The sequence below is a fragment of the Eurypyga helias genome, unplaced genomic scaffold, assembly GCF_000690775.1.
Source record: "Eurypyga helias isolate BGI_N326 unplaced genomic scaffold, ASM69077v1 scaffold4557, whole genome shotgun sequence".
Lineage (NCBI taxonomy): Eukaryota > Metazoa > Chordata > Aves > Eurypygiformes > Eurypygidae > Eurypyga > Eurypyga helias.
In genome coordinates, this window is record NW_010261002.1 from 8,111 (window position 1) to 27,518 (window position 19,408).

The 19,408-nt window shown below is 39.2% G+C and overlaps 1 protein-coding gene across 1 annotated transcript in view; it reads left to right on the forward strand.

Moving 5' to 3' along the window:
* The first annotated feature begins 332 nt into the window (after positions 1-332).
* FAM120A (family with sequence similarity 120A) overlaps positions 333-19,408 on the forward strand; it is a 33,218-nt gene continuing 14,142 nt past the window's right edge. Inside the window, exons 1-9 of the mRNA XM_010155209.1 lie at positions 333-455; positions 908-1,004; positions 2,391-2,488; positions 2,767-3,050; positions 4,456-4,543; positions 8,408-8,632; positions 11,170-11,344; positions 16,004-16,253; positions 17,543-17,657. Of these exons, the coding sequence (XP_010153511.1) occupies positions 977-1,004; positions 2,391-2,488; positions 2,767-3,050; positions 4,456-4,543; positions 8,408-8,632; positions 11,170-11,344; positions 16,004-16,253; positions 17,543-17,657 (1,263 nt within the window). The 5' untranslated portion in view covers positions 333-455; positions 908-976. The remainder of the gene's footprint in view (positions 456-907; positions 1,005-2,390; positions 2,489-2,766; positions 3,051-4,455; positions 4,544-8,407; positions 8,633-11,169; positions 11,345-16,003; positions 16,254-17,542; positions 17,658-19,408) is intronic.

A 19,408-nucleotide genomic window follows, 5' to 3' on the forward strand; every position in this document is an offset into this window, starting at 1 on the left:
TAAAGAGTTCTGCACTAGAAGAAATGTCCAACTAGAAAGCAGTAAAATAATTAGTGTTGTTGAAGCTGATATTTAGCCAGTAAATACATAAACAGAGGTGGGGCTTCATATATATATACCACAGACGAAAAACGTATGACTCATTGTTTAAGGTGAAGTCTTAAAAACGAGGTGGATGACCCAAGAATATTTAGATACTAAATCTGGCAACACAGAATTTGTTGAATGTATTTTCAGTAAACAAACAGTTTAATTCTTTGCTGTGTAACTGAAATATCTTGGGGTGCCTTGTGATTTCATACTGGCATGTGTGTTTGTTTGCGTAGGTACGTGCTCACCAGTTAGTTTTACCACCTTGTGACGTAGTGATCAAAGCCGTAGCTGACTACGTCCGTAATATTCAGGACACCACTGATTTGGATGCCATAGCAAAAGATGTTTTTCAGCATTCACAGGTAAAGTATAAACCAAAATACTAGTTTGTTGTTTGGGTTTTTTTAACAACTCTTCTATACATTTGTGTTAAAGAACTACATTCTATAAAAACAGTGTTTTGCATCAGTTAATAATAGGAGTCTGTTGGTACATGTAGTGTCTTAGATACTCCAGTATCACTTTCCATGCTTCCCAAAGGTAAAAACACTTCTTTAAAGTTAAATCCTTGATAACCAAAGGGGTTTTTTAGTCTGGCCTTGTACACTCTATTGAGAATCAGTGGTAAACAAAGATAGTATTTTTATCCTTACATGGATCGACATTGTGTTTCATGTGCTGTATCCTCAGTGGTCCGTAGGAGTTAGCACTGTATGTGATACGGTATATGGTAAGCACTCTGTAGTGCCCTGCTGACCTATGGATGACATGCCTGGATCTGCTCCTGACAGATTTTTTTTTTTTATTATTTTAGTCTAGAACAGATGACAAAGTCACTCGATTTAAGAGAGCGGTTGCTTATTACTCAGCAACTAATAAACCTATGCCATTTCATCCACCACATTACCTAGGTAAGTAATGAAAGAAACAAGGGTTTTTCGTTTTTACTGAAAACTGGGATAACCCTAAATCAGCAGGATTTTATAAAATGTTTATATTCTCTGGCAGTTTTCATTAACCCTTGAATACGAGGTTTCCAAAGAAGGTTTTCATAGGATATATGCAGAGGTTATGTTCTTCCCCAAAAGAACTTGGGCTGATTTTCCTCTTAGCTGTTGCTGCTTTGGTTATAGCATTAGGACACTTGAGAGTATAGTGCTGTAAACAAGTGAAATCTCGTGACCGGTTCCAGTCATGGGGACAGTTTCTAGTTTTATTCCATAAAACATATTTCCTGTTTCTCACTGGACTTACCTGACATGTTTTAGAAATCCCTTTAGAGTCTTAGATTTTTTAATGTCATAAGATACCTGCTTAAATCACAGCCACGAATTGTTCTGGCATTGCAGATTATTGTCAAGGCTTACAAATTAACAGGATTTACTACACATGCCTCATTCGTAACACTAAAACATAGTTTGAGCTGAAATTTTTTGAAGATTTTCAGTTACCGTACTGGTATACTAGTACAGATTTTCTCCTTCCAATTTTTTGGGGTCTGGGGTGTCTTTACATTCAGAGACCTGCACTAAAGCTACTCTAGGTCAGATACTCAAATTATAGCAAGTTACCAGCATTATGTGTCTGTATTAATACTGGTTTTGCTGGCTCCTTCATTATGACATCTCCTGGGCTTTTTTTCTTTTAAGCTTCCTTCGATTCCCAGGTAGAATAGAAAAGTGCAGTAATAAGAGAGACAAAGAACTGAGCAGCCTTCCGTTACCTGAAGGGGCCTACAAGGAAGCTGGGGGATTGAGGGGGGATGTTTTACAAGGGCCTGTAGTGACAGGACAAGGGGTAACGGGTTTAAATTGAAAGTGGGGAGGGTTAGATTGGATATCAGGAAGAAGTTCTTCCCAGAGGGGGTGGTGAGGCACTGGGACAGGTTGCCCAGAGAAGCTGTGGATGCCCCATCCCTGGAAGTGTTCAAGGCCAGGCTGGATGAGGCTTGGAGCAACCTGGTCTAGTGGAAGGTGTCCCTGCCCATGGCAGAGGGGTTGGAACTTTAAGGTCCCTTCCAACCCAAACCATTCTGTGATTCTATGAGAGAAGGTGACAAAAGTGAAATGGACTTTACAAGCTTGAAATTATTTTTATTAAAAGGCAAAAATGAATAAAACTGACTTAAAGGCATACCAGAAACCAGTAATGATAACAGAATGAGAATAAATAAACCATAGAAATAAAATTATAAAAAGGTTAACATTTGTGTCAAATAGTGAGCATTTTCATAAGTATTTTGGGGTTTTTTTCTTCTCCCCCACCCTTCCCTCTCCTCTCTATTTGCAATACAGCAGCCAGACCAAACCAGTTTGGTATGCCTGGGATAGTGCCACCATATGTTCCGTCTCAGATGCTTAACATTCCACAGACCTCACTACAAGCAAAACCTGTGGTAAGTATAGCCCTCTGCCTCTTTCTGTGGGAGAAACGTGCTGTGCTTGTCAAATGAAAATCTAGGTGGGAACAGTGTATCTGACGTTTTTAGTATGGATGTTCCTGATTCAGTCGGGAACTATAGTGATGCCACATATTCTGGTAGAATTTTTGTGGATGTTCAAGATGGCTGAGATTTAATGTGTACATTTGGAAAATGCCACTTAAATAATATATTTTCTTTTAGAAGAAAAGCCTTTTTGTTACCCTTACTGAAGAAAGATCACTTTATTTTAGGCCCAGCAGATGTCCAATCAGGGTGGGGCCCAAGGTCAGGGTCCATACCCATACAGTCTCTCTGAGCCAGCCATCACCTTGGAAACAGGTGGAAAAAGTCTTTCTGAGCAGAACAACTACAGTAACATTCCTCACGAAGGAAAACATACACCACTGTATGAACGATCTTCTCCAATAAATCCAGCTCAGAGTGGGAGCCCTAATCATGTGGATTCAACTTATTTTCCTGCCTCTTCAACATCTTCGTCCTCCGACAATGATGAAGGCACTGGAGGTGCAGTGAAGTAAGTTTTTCATGAGGATGCTTTCTTACTTGGCTTCTTTTAAAATAAATATATTTTCAAAATCGTTCACCAGTATCCTGAAGGTAAGAAATCTGCGTATTAGTGATATGATAGACCTTCAGAAAGTAGTTTTAGGTCACTATGACTGCAAAGATATCCGTGGTTCACTCTAGTCACACTGTTCCTTAACAAGCCAAGCAGAAATCCAAAATCAAATAGTGTTGGGTGTTTTTCCACTTCTGCCCTTAGGTTTTATTGGACGAAGGAGAGCATGAGATTTTGGCAAATGTCATAAAGCCTTCAAGTTCTTTACTTTGTATAAAAGAAATATTCCTACTTCACAGTATAATTCATTAAAATTTCAGTAGCTAAAAATTATGGAACTTCACTGAATTTGTAGTGTTTACACTTGAATTTTGGGATACATTGTCTTTGCAAAGAAACCTGGTGTGAATGTCAGAAATTCACCGTTCAGGACAGTGAGTTCAGACCCCTCACTGACAGGCTGTGCATGGAACGACAACGCAGCCAAGTTTTCTGCTCTCTCCTACTAATGTGCCTTGTTTACTGCAAAAGTATTTCTGATGTCCACTAGATCATATGTCTGTCCTTGGCAATCAAGTTGTGCAGACTTTCATTTAATTGCTGCTTGCTGACCTTTGAAAAGGAAATCTGAACAAAGGCAGTTTGTGTTTCTACCTTCATGTTGTGTGTCAGTGGCTTAATGTGTGAGAATGAAAGCCTGGGGCTTGAGCAGGTCTGTGATTGACTCTGAAAGTTTGGGGTTGTGTGCAATAGTATGTTAGTACTTGGTATTAAATTCCAAATGTGTCTACAGTTATGCTTGATGGCTTGCGACTTTGGTTTTATTGATGCAGTTTGTCTAATTTAAATATTGTAACGTGTTTTATTTAGTATGTCAGTTTGTATGGCTTCCATGCAGTGTAGAACTGGAAATATACCCACTTTAGAAAAAAACCTGTATTATTCAGCATCTTTGGTAGTGTTGCCTTAGGCATTTCATACAATACATTTTGAATAAGTTTAGAAAAAAATCTAGACATTGTCATTTATATATCAGTTTGTAGAAGTAGTCTTCTAATTGAAGGGCATTAGTTGGCATAGTGACAGATATTTAAAATTCAAGATTTTTTTCCTGCATGATGATTATTTAGTCATTGTAATATACAGCTCTTAAATGCAATCCAAATGTTGACATAGTGTAGATTAATAAATGTCAGTATTAAAGTCTCTTTCAAGATTCCCGCAAATCGCCATTTCTAATACATAGCATCCCTTAAAATCCGAGTCTCTAGCCCATAGTTCCAGTAACAGTCACCAAGGATTTATACCATTGTATCTTAAATAGCACTTCAATGTTATGTTTTTCTTTGTTGTCCTTCAGCCATGTCAGTGGGAACAAAATAGGCTGGGAAAAAACCGGAACCCAGTCAGAAAGTCAAACGCGTGGAGAGCTGGGAGACCAAACAAAGGTAATTCCTTAAGTTCCAAAGATTACAATTTATTTTGTACTAAAGCTTTACAGCAAACTGAGTAGAATTTTTACTATTGATCTATAGGATTTAGTGTTAACTTTTACACGTTTTTCTGAATTACAAAAGAATAAAGTACAGCAAGATGTTTTCCAAGGAATATTGTAACATGCAGATCAAAACAAAAATTAAATATGATGTGTTAGAAAATACTAGATGTAAAATAGAAGGAAACCAATAAACTTGTTTACTCCTTAGCTAACAACATCATCCTTGGATATTGCAACCAGTAGTGCATTGTTTTGGTTTTTACTAAGGAGTGTAGCAGCCTAAGTGTCTGTGAGTTCAGGTTCAGCCTCTAACACACATTCCAGGGTTAGCCACAGACCATTATAGGTGTGTTAAAGCTCAGCTCAGGAGTAGAAGTCCTTTATAACTGCCTGATACGACTTTCACATAATGCGTACTAAAGTAGCTCCACGGGACCGGTTACAGTGTATTGACAACCTGACTGAGTAAGATTGGGGTAACTAAGCCCTTGGTAAAGATTTAACATTATCCTGTAAGATTTCTTCAAGATTTAAAACCATTCTAAAATTAAGGGGATGATGGTTTGTATTCCAAGTTTGAACTGTGTTTAAAAAGAACATTCAAAGTATTTGCTTTTAATATCTGCGTCCTTGTGATGGTACTGTACACCAACTATTAATTTTGTGTCAGATGAAACAATCGGGAGTTAGTTACACTGCAGACAAACATTTTCACTGTACCTTTGGCACAGAAATTCCAGTAAACTTGGGCTTTGTTCTTAAAATATCAAGCTGATGATTTCATCCATCAGTGGTGGTTATTTTTGCAGACTACGCCCCATACGATAACTGTAGCTGCCTGTGGCTGAGTCACCATATGCAAATGCTAACTTGACCTATTACATTCCTTTCTTCTCTGTATTTCGGGCGATGGCTGAAGCCCGGTGGGTCCCAGCTGCAGCCCTGTGCGTTCTGCCCAGCCCGATGTCCCGCGACGGGGAGAGCAGCCAGGATGACGGGGGTGCCTCCCAGGAGCTGGGCGGTGGGCGGGTGGGACACGCTACACCACATGTCTGGCTGCTTCTCTTCGTACATGCAGAATTAGAGCCGTAGCAGCGGTGATTAAACTTTGGGTAGATATACGCGTGCAGTCCTACTTCAGTGCATCCAATGTAATGTCTAAATGCTTGTGAGTTTTACTTAACCTTTGTCGGTTTTTTTAGTATCAAACTGCTGCTTCAGCCTTCAGTAAAGAGAAGACAGTTGTACGTGTTGAGCACGACAGGGTGGATTTTGAGTACATTTTGTAGATTAACTCATTTCCTAGGGAGTTATATATTAATGATTTTTTAAAAAGAAGTATTTCCTGAAGATTTCAACTGAATGAGTTATGTGAATTTCTGAGGTACTTTAAAGTACTGAAAATCTAGCATAGATCAGACAGGTACTGCAATCTTGTCACTCCTTTTACTTGACTTAAACGTCAAAATTCCTTGCTTTTAGTTGTCTCACTGCCTGATTATATGTGATAAAGCTATGCTCATCTCATTTGTGGGGATATGTATTACTAAAGAAGAAAACCCAAACTTTGAACTGGTAGTTCCTCAGCTTAGGTGTTAGAATACCGCTGGAGCAGATCCAGGAAGAACCTGGGTGGTACAAATAGGGAAAGCATTGCTATTGTTAAGAGATTTTTTTGTCTTCCTCCTTCCATGTCTCAAGCAACATGCAGTTCTGGAAACTTTTTCTTTGTGGTCCACTACCACTGACTTTTAGTTGTTGGGATAGTATAAGACAGGGATGAAAATCTTTAAACTTATAAGGAAATATATGTGATAATACAATGCAGATTTAATAGAGCTGTGATAGCTCACGTGTCCATAAAAAATTTTGTATTTGTATATTGTGTTAGGTTTACAGCTTTTAACTATTTCTGCTTTATATTTAATTTTTTATAAATAAAAGGAAGTCTGGATTACCAACCCTAAAATCTAAACTTTCAGTAGCATTCTCTTTGGGTGCTTAAAATGTTGCCCCTTTGATGTTTTGATAGAGCATGCTTTTACTAATACACACATTCCTATAGAAGGTTTTTGGATGTTGTGTGGGAGTTTTTTGTTTTTTTTTTTTTTACATGGAAGTTTGTTTTTTTTGTAAGACCCCAAAGTGAACAAGCTGATCTTGTTTGGGCCTGTGTTTTATGTTTTTCCATGGGATTTCATGGCTTTTAGCCATTTCTCTTTCAGCTTTGCTTTTAAAGTCTTATGCAGCATGTGAAATTTTATACACAAATTGTGAAAACACTCATGTATGATGTGTCATCAAGTGAATAAATTAAATTTCAGTCTGAAAAGTTTTTAATATTACTCTGATAGTTTATAGGCGAGGAACTAGTATGAGCTTTTAAGCTAAAAACTTGGGAAGACAAGGATTTTTAGGAATGAACTCTTTTTTTGGTAGTATCTTTGAGAGCTGTAACATAAATGCTTACAAAAGTCTTATTCACCAGGAGACTTACAGTATATTTTTATGCATTATGTTTTTCTTACGAATTTGTGAACTACATTTATAAAAATGCAATAAAATGCCACTTTAATCTTCACCTCAGAGGAAGAATTTTTTTCTTAAAAAAAAAAAAACAGCAAAACAACAGAACATGTACAAGGCTTTTGAGTTCAGACACTGTATATTTTAAATGTCTTTAAACTGAAAATAGTTAGTTCTTCCGTTTCATTTAGAAATAGTGGATGAAAAGCTGGACATGAGCCGGCCGTGTGAGCTGGCAGCCCAGAACGCCAACCGTATCCTGGGCTGTATCCAGAGAAGTGTGGCCAGCAGGTTGAGGGAGGGGATTCTCCCCCTCTATTCTGCTCCCCACCTGGAGTGCTGCGTCCAGCTCTGGGGCCCTCAACATCAGAAGGTTATAGACTGGTTGGAGCGAGTCCAGAGGAGGCCACAAAGATGCTCAGAGGGCTGGAGCATCTCTCCTATGATGAAAGGCTACAAGAATTGGGCTTGTTCAGCCTGGAGAAGAGAAGGCTCCGGGGAGACCTTATAGCACCTTCCAGTGCCTGGGGGGGCTACAAGGAAGCGGGGGGGGACTTTTTACAAGAGCCTGTAGTGACAGGACAAGGGGGAACGGGTTTAAATTGAAAGTGGGGAGGTTTAGATTAGGTATCAGGAAGAAGTTCTTCCCGGAGAGGGTGGGGAGGCACTGGAACAGGTTGCCCAGAGAAGCTGTGGATGCCCCCTCCCTGGAAGTGTCCAAGGCCAGGCTGGATGAGCCTTTTAGTCTCATGGAAGGTGTCCCTGCCCATGGCAGGGGGGTTGGAACCAGATGATCTTTAATGTCCCTTCCAACCCAAACCGTTCTGTGATTCTGTGAAATGCAAACTGAGAACGGACGTGTTAATGGAAGTCTAGGTAAATCATAGACTTTGTCACTGTCAGCTAACCCATTTAGTTGGTATTATCTTGGAAATATTTAAGAAATCATTTACATTTCATTAAGAGGTCATCAGTCCCCCTTTGGTATTGTGCAATTAATAAATAAAGAAAACAATAATTACTGTTGCTATTAAATATTATGGTAAAGCTTTAACTTACTATTTCCTCAATAACTTGCTTCTGCTAGCAAACAACGGGTGAAAGTTTATGTTTTCTGAAAATCTTAGCCAGCTGTGGATAGTGCATTCTCCATACGGATACACATGACGTGAAGATTTACTGTTTTCATTGTGGATGAATAAGGAAATGTGTGATTTCTCATGGCTGATCTCCTGGTATGGTTTTGTACACATTCAAAAGCACTTCATTTTTGTATGTTCTGTTACAGGCAGAAGGTTCCTCTAGTGCTTCTTCAGGAAGTCAGGCAGCTGAGGTCAAAGGGAATCAAACCAGTAATCCACAAATCCCATGCCTGTTGTCAATGCCCACCAGAAACCACATGGATATTACTACCCCTCCATTACCTCCAGTAGCACCTGAAGTATTAAGAGTGGCAGAACACAGGCACAAGAAGGGGTTAATGTATCCCTACATCTTTCATGTCCTAACCAAGGTATGACATTTAAAATTACACACTGTGAAATAACAGTTCTGTAAAGATAATTGCATTTATATTTCTGGCTAAAGAGTACCATAAATCTATATCCTTTTTAATGCTTTGAGTTTGGGTCCATTTTTAGTGCTTCTAACGTGTTGGTTGTGTTTTTCTCCTCCCCCCTCCCCACCCCACCCCCTGTTTTCTAACCACAGATCTGGTCTGGTACATTGTTCCAATAAATATAGGTGACTAGTTAAAGTGTTTACTTACAAAATTAATCATTTTCTTGAATATATGTAGACATTTTTATATCTCTACACACGTGTGTTTATGTCTCTGTGTGCATACAGGTGTGTGTGTGCTTATATATAGAATCCATTTACATCTGAATGCTCCTGTGTATGTGCTTTGGTGTCTGTGCCAAGTCTTTTCTATTTTCAGTATTCAGAAATACTTTGATTGTTTTCCCTCTCAGTCCCTGGTAGCTAGCTGTGATAGAAACAGCAGCGATAAGAAATCCCTTTTGTATAATCCTAAAATGTAATTATAGTTTAACTCCATGATGTTCTGAGGTTTTGCTCATTTTAGTTTGGCAGAACATTTCTGATGGCTTTTGATTTTTTGGTTTGGCTATTTTATGTGCTAGCCTTCAGATTCCAGGTATGCTGCAAGCATGTTCACACAGCTTAGGACTCTGTCTGCCTAGTGTGTCCAGTAAAAATCTACCTGAATGGCCCCCTGAGGACACCTTGGAAAGCAATGCGAGAGCTTCTTAAAGAAATAAGACAGTTGAGAACCTGCTTCAGTGTGTCTGGAAGCTGCTGAAGTCAGCTTTGTGTTGACAGGGAGGGAGCCAGCACAGGCGGGTATATACAGCTCTGTATTCGACTTAATCTAGTCTCAAAAGACATAAGTCCATTGTTCCTTCTAAGTGCAAACAGATGAGTCCCAGAACAAGACAACTTTAATCTTCTTCCTCTTTAGTGTTCAAAACACTTAGTACTGGTTTTCACACACCAGGTATGTATTTTACAGCACTGAGCAAGACAGCACTGTCCAAATGTCGGTTAACTTGTATTCACCTTAAAAGTCTGCTTCAGTAAGGACTGTAGGTGGGGATTTGAAATCCGTGAAGTGGGAAGTTTCTGCATCGAGGTTGATCTTTGAGTTTCCAGTGAGTTTGTTTTGCTCCGTGGCTTGTATTGCTGTCATATTCTTACATGACCCTTCTTACAGAGAGAAGTGGGGAAGAATCAAAATGCTTCGGAAGACCACTGATACCAGTTCTGTTGCATACTCTGCATAGCCACATTTTCTTAGTACATCTAAATACTACCTGATATATAATATCTCTCACAGTGGGAAGAAACAAATCAAATGCCTGCCTTTGAGAAATACACTCCCAACAGTGGGGGGGGAAAAATCAAAGTAAAGATGGCTGCACCAAAAATAAATCAGTACTACTTAAGGCTCTTTTTCTTTCAAATCTGAAATGCTTTTGAACAAGTATGCGGAGGGAACCTAAAGTACACCGTGGTACACTGACAGATGCCTTGTTGTATAATTATGGGATTCTTTAGAAATTGGCACTTAGAGGTGGTCCAGGTTATGTTGCTGTTACATGCAGAGACCTTTCAGACGTGCCTTATATCTAAAGCGGTGTTGTCTGAGTTAAACCTGACGATATCCCAGTGTCATTGCTCCAGGATGTCACCTACAGTATTCATTACTAGGACAGTTGAAAGGTTTTGTTTTTTTTTTTTTAAGTGGAAGCACCAAAACAGAGCTCTTCCTTGTCAGTGTTGAAAATAAAGGCTGATATGTGGGGGCAATACAGTGAAGTCAGTTGTTTTCCAAGAAAATCTTAACATGGTTGGATGCACAGATTTGGAAAACATACGATGTTGCTGCTGTTTTGAGAGAGAATGTTGGAAGGTTCTTTCATGCTTATTTCTGAAAAAGTATAGAATGCGAAAACTTTAATCATACACATTCAAAACCAGCCTTACTTACGTAATTCCCAGGTACTGTTTTTGAGCAGGTCTTTTTCGTTGTTTTTACAGTGAGTCCCCAATACTGTTTCAGATCCTTGTACCAAAAAGTCAGGCTGGTGTTTTTAGACAGATCAAATATATTTTAAAAATAACTGTCTGAAATCTAGATCAGCTTCAAATGCTTTGACTGTCTATAAGCACATTACTGTGTCTTCATGTGTAGTATTTCACTGTTTAAAGTATACTTACTTGAAGTTCAATACTTAAGTAATTCCTACTTGCAGATAGTCCAGGCAAAAAAAAACCAAACCAGAAAAGGTGTGTGATGGAGAAGACAGAGGAGAGCCAGAGGGATAATCACTGTAGGAAAGCAAGTAGATTGTGGGGTAATCCTGCTCTGTCTTACCTTCACATAGGTAAGATCCATATGACTGCTGAATCACATTTTTCTTGCCTAGACGAGGTGTATAGTAGAGCTGCATTGAGTTACCATGCATATCTAAGTACTTGCTGTTCATGATAACATGCCATATTTTTCTGCTTTCTTTCGCGCAAAAGGGTGAAATCAAAATTGCCGTTTCTATAGAAGATGAAGCCAACAAAGACCTGCCTCCTGCTGCTCTCCTTTATAGGCCAGTTCGTCAGTATGTTTACGGAGTTCTGTTTAGTTTGGCAGAAAGCAGAAAGAAAACTGAAAGACTTGCTTTTCGAAAGAACAGACTTCCACCAGAATGTATGTACTGTAGGATCCATTTTTTATATCTCTTCACTTTGCTGTTTTCATGTCTATTTGTGCTGTGATTTGAATGAGAGTAGTTACTAAGATTTCATCGGTATAGCTAATGCTGGAGGGAATTTATGGCTTGTTTGATCCATGGATAATAGAAAAAGATGTCTTTGAGTTTTTATTTCCTGTAGTAGTTTAAGAACTATAAATGTTACGATTTCTAAGCAAGCCCTGGGGTTTGGTTTGTAAATGTATGCTTGAGCTGTTACCAAGCTTGCAGTAAGTAATGTCAGCTTGTAATGTAGTTTTCTAAGTATAGGGCAGAACTTGATGAGAGGAAACTTCTATTCTGTGCATATGCATTCAAATTTGCTTACTTTCATCAAAAATGAGAGGTGAATATATTAACTTGCTGTGTCTTCCCAAATATATAATTAAACCTACTTCAGTGAAATTTGCAACTCTCTAGTATCCTTCAGTATTTCAGTACTGCTTTTCAGAGGTCTGTTCTCAGTGGAGGCTAAGAACGCTACTGCTGACTTGGTTTAGTGACAGGAGCTCCAGCCAGTCTTGCTGCAGGGCACATTCAGCTACTGACCTCCTTCTGTCTTAGGGCTGACCACAGTCTTTAAAAAAAAAAAAAAAAAAATTATAAAAATTTGGAACGTCTGCCCAAAAGTTAGTTGCATCACTGCAAAGCTCACTGTGCTAGCACATAGGAATTTGGGCTGAGATGCAAGCATGTGGCTTGAAAGGGCTGTGTTGCAGGAACACATTATTTTGCTCATCTCTTACAAAGTAGTAAGAATTGGGCAGGCTATGCCAGACGGGAGAGAACAGTGTCTTAAATGGCAGGAGTAGATTTCTCCTGTCGGTTAGTCATGCTTGTTAGCCCTTGCTAACTTCTTTGAGGACCCAGGCTATAATGAACTAGTGATGCTGATTCTTCTTCAGTGTCTTAATTTTTTTGCTGCTCTCAAAAATGTATTAAGTTATGAAACACAGTAGTTAATACAATTAAGGAAAGAATCTAATAATTAAGTGAATTAATTTCTGAAGATGTGTATTGTCTCTAAGATTTATGTAGAAAGTTAACGACAATATTAATATGTAAGACACTGTCATCTTTGTTGTACAAACCATAACACAGGCAATGTAGTAACTGTGCGTGTATAATTTGCATGTGAGTTACAGGAGGCCAGGAAAAATACATAATTAACTGACATATCAGTATTACTGCTAAATATATAGGCAGCAAGATAGTGCATGTTTCATAAAATGTGTGGCTTCCTGTCTTTTATTATTAGTTGTTGTGGTGGTTGAAAAGCAAACAAAAGATATGTTGGAAGAGGTAGTCAGTGATCTTCAATTATCTTTAGTGATAATTGTCTGCTTAGTAATGCCTTTGCTGTCCATGTCCTCATGTCTGCTCCCAGAGGGTATGAAAAGCTGAATCACAAAGTTCTTGATTGTGCTTTTGCTGCCAAGGGCACAGCACTGGTTGCACTGCCCTTCCTTTTGACAAGATGGAAATTGAGAGTCTGACTTGCTCTTCTTTTCAGGCTCTGAAATGGGTTATTTCTCATGTTCTGATGAATACGTACGTGTACATGGAAACCATCTGCCCTTTCCACTCTGTGGAACAATGTCCACTTGTAGAAGCTACCATAACTCCTGGTTGGATCCAGAGGCTTGTTATTTTACGCCTAGCACCTTGTGATGTAGTGTTGCTCAGCAATGATGTATTCACTTGATGCTGTTTCTGCCAGAAGGAAAGCTGTATCTTGGGCAGTAGCCCTTTTGCAAAATCAAGCATACTCAGCTCCAGTTGTGTTCTCAGTAAAGATTATAAGGTTAAAAATGAGGCGTGATTAATCTACATTACCTAGCCCATCTTCTGGTATGAGGTACCTCACACTTCACATGGAAAAAAATGCAAAGAGAATATCAAAGCCACCTGAGCTGTAGTTAGCAACAAGGGCTCTGACAGATGTCTTGAGGGTCCAGGATGCTGTTGCTAATGAATTTAGAGCCTGTAGCAGCATTCACATGTTACCGAGCAGGTTACCCCAATGTAGAGTGATGCTGACCGTTTGCACTTGGATTGACCTTAAGGTGTTGTGAGGGCAGTATTCAAAGCAGATGTCAATATACTGTGCAGTTGCTTAGTATGCAGATCTGTGGAGCAGCAGCAGGAGGAAGGTTAGTATGAAAACCAGCATAATTAGCACGGTGATGTTGTTGCTGAACACTCTGATCCTGAGTGTTTGTTGTAGCTAATTGAATTGTCAGTGTAGACATTGTTCATCTCTAAGTGGAACTCCTGGGAGGAAAACAGAAAACGTTCCTCCGAGGACAAGAGATTCTCAGCAGCTAAGGAAGACAAAAGTTTTTGGCAGCAGTTCCAGTAGTTGTCAAAGGTGTAAGAATGCCCTGGATAAATAAGTGGATATGGACAAGTCCTAGATTCATCTGTTATTAAATGATAAATTTGGGTGGACAGCCTACAGTTACTTGTCAACTGATACAGCTGTAATTCCTCATCCCCATCAATCAGAGAGGATATGCTTTGCCAGGCCACCGGCAAGAAGCATGGTTACTTTTCCTGGAATAACCATTACTTCACAAAATTGAAGCCAGGGAGGATCTCCGGTGTGTGCTCTGCATGTAGCATGTTACTGAAGACAGTATGTTTTGAGAGCAGACTGGGGTACTCTCCCTCTGGCCTTAGGGTCGTGGAGGCTGTTACCCCGGATTAAAAGCTTTGAACCAAATTTGAATGTTGTAACATGGGATTGCAGATAGAAAACATAGACATAAGATACTCCATTCTTCTAAGCTCGAGGTTTTTATATGTGAAAGAACCAACAGTGGAACATTTGTGTTCTTCACAGCTCTGTTTCCTTGCTGTTGTTGGCTGTCACCAGAGGGAGGTGGTAATCTGAGGGGGCTTAAGTGTGATGTGCATACAGAGTATGCATGTGCTTGCATATGAAGGGGCATATGAGGGGCATCTGATCCGAGAAACTGAGCGTAGCTGGGAATATCACCTCCACTGTAAAAAAGGAGGTTGAAGGAAAGAAATAAAGAACTCCAAAACACAAACCATTTTACGTTCATTGTCAAAAGTTTGGGTGTTTTTACTGTTGGGAATTAAACCACTCCTCATAGTAGCCTCATTGTGTGTCCTGTGTGTTTGCTGAGAGACCTAAAAAGTTTCCAGCCAAAGGTATCTCCTGCTTCTGAGACCTGAAACAAACAAATCTTTGAAAGCCTATATCCTTTTTTTTGTTCATGTTTACTGCCCCAGGCCTAAGCAAGAAGTGAGAACTGGTGTGATGAACTGTGCACAAGTAACACAGTGGCTTTGCTGGCTCTTAAACCCCATCTTCCGTAGCTTGGCGGCATATAAAAACTTGTAGCAACCAAAATAGAACATGATTTGGTAGTGAGGCTACCAACTAAATATATCAGAATATTTATTTTCATTGCTGCATGTTAGCTTTGTAAAACTTAGCCAGAGCTCTGTGAAGTGTATCTATAAGGCTACAGTAGTTCTGTTCCAGAAAAGCATGAGAGTGCATTGGGATGTTCTGGAGGTTCTTTTTATAATCCCGATCATCACCTCTGCCATGGCTTGCCTTCCTCTAACTATAAAATTACTTGTAAGGCTGATATCCGATTGTTGAAGGAAACTTTGTAGCTGTAAGGTGCTGTCCTGGTACCAGTAGTACTCTTCTTGACCTGGAACAGAAGGATTTCTAGCAGAAAGAGCAGGTCTGTGCTGCTGCAGTGAATCTCGCTGGGCTGTAACCTGAAACTTCACTAACAAGCTGCTTGAGCCTTTCCACGCCGCATAACTGGGCTCTGAGTTAAGAAGGGTGCAAACAAATTTTGAGCTCTGTCAAACTTGGGGGTTATTCCAAGGCCAAAGGTATCATTTCTCATTCTTGACTTTTTTTTTTTAAACTAGGTCAGTTTTGGTTGCCATCAAACATAAGAACGGGGATGATTTAGCAGCAATATAGAGTTGAATGGGCTTTGTTTTCATATAGATGAAAGGGAGCTTAGTGGACAAAAAATAAGTAACCTCTTAATAGAAAGCAGTACAGTAAATTGAAGGCTTATGTAATGTTTTGTAAAATTTTTAGGCAAAAGAAACCCACCCATATTTGAGATCTCATTCCATTGCAGTAGTCGAACAGCTAGAGACAAGTATAACAAGTTTTAAATTTAATAATATCACCAGGATCACATTATTCTTAAAATACCACATATGGAATATGTTTGCATTGCTGTACTATTTTTACTTATCACCGTAGGTTTTTGATCAACGATATAGCTCTTTTAGGGGAAAATAGTATTTTCAAATTAAGCTTTTAGTCTGTGTTTTAGAAAAATATATGTAGTTCCTTTATGTAGCATATTAATCTGAAAATATTAATGTAACATTCCTAGCGTACACTTGGTTGCATGCATTTAGTGTGTAAGTGTTGACAGCTGAACAATGGTCCATACAGAGTTCAGTTACCAATTTGGCAGCGTAATCCAGAACATTGATACCCATCAAAGTCTTGAAGTGATGCTCTTTGGATCAAATCCTCTTGCATACAAAGTTCGCTGCTTTTAACTCAATGTTTTCTTTCGACTGTTGGCATTCTGTAGTTTCACCAGTGATAATTAAAGAATGGGCTGCTTACAAAGGAAAATCTCCTCAAACCCCTGAGCTGGTGGAAGCACTTGCATTCAGGGAGTGGACCTGTCCTAATCTGAAGAAGCTGTGGCTGGGAAAAGCAGTAGAAGACAAGAACCGAAGAATGAGGGCATTTTTGGCCTGTATGAGATCAGATACACCAGCAATGCTCAATCCAACTAATGTGCCCACTCATCTTATGGTGCTCTGTTGTGTACTAAGGTCAGTGTGTAGCTTAAGGTAAAACAGAATAAAGGAAAGGTTTTAACGTTGTATTAAACCATGAGTATAGAAAGTGTTAATTCATATTTGCAGTGTTACTAGGAGAAGGGGTTTGTTTTGTTTTTAGAACATTACTGCTGTGAGTCTTAAGTGTGCTGTGTATTCAATGTTTCTTTCTTCAGTCTCTAGAGGACTGAAGGGAGGAGAAAAAAACCCCTCACATTGCAAACAGGCCACTGTAGCATTACAGTTACTTTACCCTTACTATACTCCAGGCTTCAGCTTACTGAAAAATAACATTTGGGGTCTCAGAGGCTGTGTTGGTGAAGTTGTAAAGCAAAGAGTTCTTCAGAGAACAGCTGCATAGCAGCTTGTCAGGAATGCAAAGTTCATGTGAATTGATACTCTGCCTGTGATGGGTTATATTCCCTGCGTTAGAATTGCTCATCGGGTTGCGATGATGATAACCAACAGTTGAAGTATTAATTCTATACTTAGGCTTTTCAAAGAGGATGTCACAAGGTCCAAAATTCTTGTTTAATTTTCACATTGAAAATTGACTGAGGAATTGAGGAATGCTCACCCTTTTCAAAAGAGGTGATTATTTCAATGCAATTAGCTTACAAATCTGGCAGAATCCAAGGTTAGCATGTTGCACGTGAAAAATTTTAAGCCAATTTTGAGAGTGATGAATGTGCGTTTGTCTTCAGTTCTATTGTACTTTGTCTTGCCTTTCAAGCACTAAAACTCCTTTGTTTTTCTCCTTATAGAATAGTAAGTATACAAAAAGTAGTCCAAATGGTATACTAAAGCAGAGCTCCTCATTCATTTGGACGGCATGTTTCACTCCTGTGACATGGCATATATAAATTGTTGTTCATGAAGATGTGATGAGCATACAGTTCATCAATGAGATAATTTGAGTAATGTGTTATATGGAAACCATCTTCACAAAGTCCTCTTACCATTAGTCTCTTGTAAAGAACATTAGTCTTTATATTATTTTATATTGAGGCGTATCAGAATCTACTTATGTTTTAAGTTCTGTTTTGGTTGCCTGTCCTCCCCTTCTCTTGTACAACTGAGTCACAGCCAGTAGCTTCTCCATATGAATTTAAACAAATTTGAACTTCAGTTCTATTTAGTGTTTTCACCTTTTTAACTATTCAAGTCTAGACAACACAAAATATGTTTTTGTTGTTGCATTCTAGTGATTTCTGATCAAATAAAATACCACTTGATTTACTCACTAAAGGAAGCTTCTGAGTAATTTTGGGCTTCCTCTGTAGGTATATGGTACAGTGGCCGGGGGTTCGTATACTTCGCCGCCAGGAACTTGATGCTTTCCTTGCCCAAGCATTGTCTCCAAAGCTCTACGAACCTGACCAGCTTCAGGAACTCAAGGTAATTTTTGACTCTTAACTTCCATTATTCCCAGCAGATCCATATTGTAGTGGGTGGTGTATATGTACCTGTCTCACTAAAAGCCTTCCATAATTATCTATACTTTCCAAAATACTCATGTAGTATTTTGAAGTATTGCAAAGATTGCTAATCAGTTCTGTTTTCACTGGTTGGGTAGGTAACTAAAACCTTAAACATAATCTATACTGCAGAGCCTTGTCTCATAATTTCTTAATAATTGTCTCTGGGAAGCTTCAGACAAATGTGCTTCCATTAAAAAGATGGAAAGAAAAAGATTTATTCCTTGTGTGGCTCTTCTTAAATACTAACCTGGGTATTTTTTCATGAGTCAAAAGTTTTTTGCAGCTAAGTGTAGAATTGGAGAGAGGCTTCCATAATCTTGAATAGAAAAATGCAAGGGGAAAAAAAAAAGGAAAAACACTTTAGTAATACTCACAGAATTGTAGAAATAATTATTTTGAGGATTTTAACAGTTAGGATCTCAGTTTCTATTTTTTTTCCTAATATGTTAGTATTGAAGCATGAAGTAAATACTGCTAGCTAATTGATGGAGTTTATTGTGGTATCCTGACTGTAAATACGGAGTGCCTGTCAATCATGGTCGTATTCTGGGGGATTTCCCTGTTCAGCCTTCATAGGTTCACAGTGAAATTTCCTCTTCTGGCCTTTAAGTAAAATATACAAGATTTGGGTTTTGCTTTTACCTTGTTTGCTCAGAACCTGCTGTGAAGTTGTCTGAATAAATTGGTAGAATTTAGTTCTTTTTTTTTCTTTAAGCAAACATTTTTCTGAATGGAAATTATTTTAGATACTTTTTACTACAAAGTGTGTCTTAAGCCCCGTAGTGTATTTGATAAGTAGAAGCTGTGGGGCTATTAGGATGTATAGGAATGCACAACTGGAAGTGATCCATGTTATCTCCTGTCTGTGTTGATAATCAACATAGCAAAGGAGGCAAGAAGCTGGTCACCTCTTCGTCATGCTGCCTCATGTTGAAGAAGTCATTTCAGATTGTGAAGGACAATCGGGTACTGTAGGGCTCGGGAAAGTCTAGTGACCAGTTCTGCTCCCAGCAGGGCCAGGACACATTCTGCCCTTAGTTAAAGCCACAAGGAGAAGGTACTTGGTTCCCCGGTTTGTTCATATTCACAGGTACATACTGCGGAGAGGCACAGACAAAAGCAGCAATCCTAGCACTGCTCCTCTCAGATGACAGAGTAATTAAGCTCAGGTAGATTTCAGCTATTAGGCTTGTCTAAGGAATATTTTGCTGCTAATACTGATTCTGCAAGAGCATTCCCAAAGCCAGTAAGTGGCTAGTTCTCTTCTGTGGGTGACAAGCAGCATCTGGCTTGCCTTCCTGCATGCAGCACCCTGGCAAGGATATCTCAGTGTCATTGTATAAACCAAATTGGTCTGCTCATGGAAACCCAGTGCTTAGCCATAGAAGTAGTAATAAATGTAAAGGGAGGAAAACGACTGAATCCTCTTTGGAATCTGTTTGAAGACAGTGAACAGCTGATGAGTTCATGCAAGGCTGCTTGTTTACTTCAGCTCTTAGGACTGGATTGCTGCTGACAGAGTAGCAATCGGCGGAGTATAGTGGAGAGCCTTTTAAAGTCTCGTGAGAGCATGGTTCAAGACATCTACGCCAAGCTCTCCTGGAGCGGAGTACATGCGGGTGTTGGTGGAAATTCAAATGACAGTTTTGTAGGCAAGGGTGGCTGCAC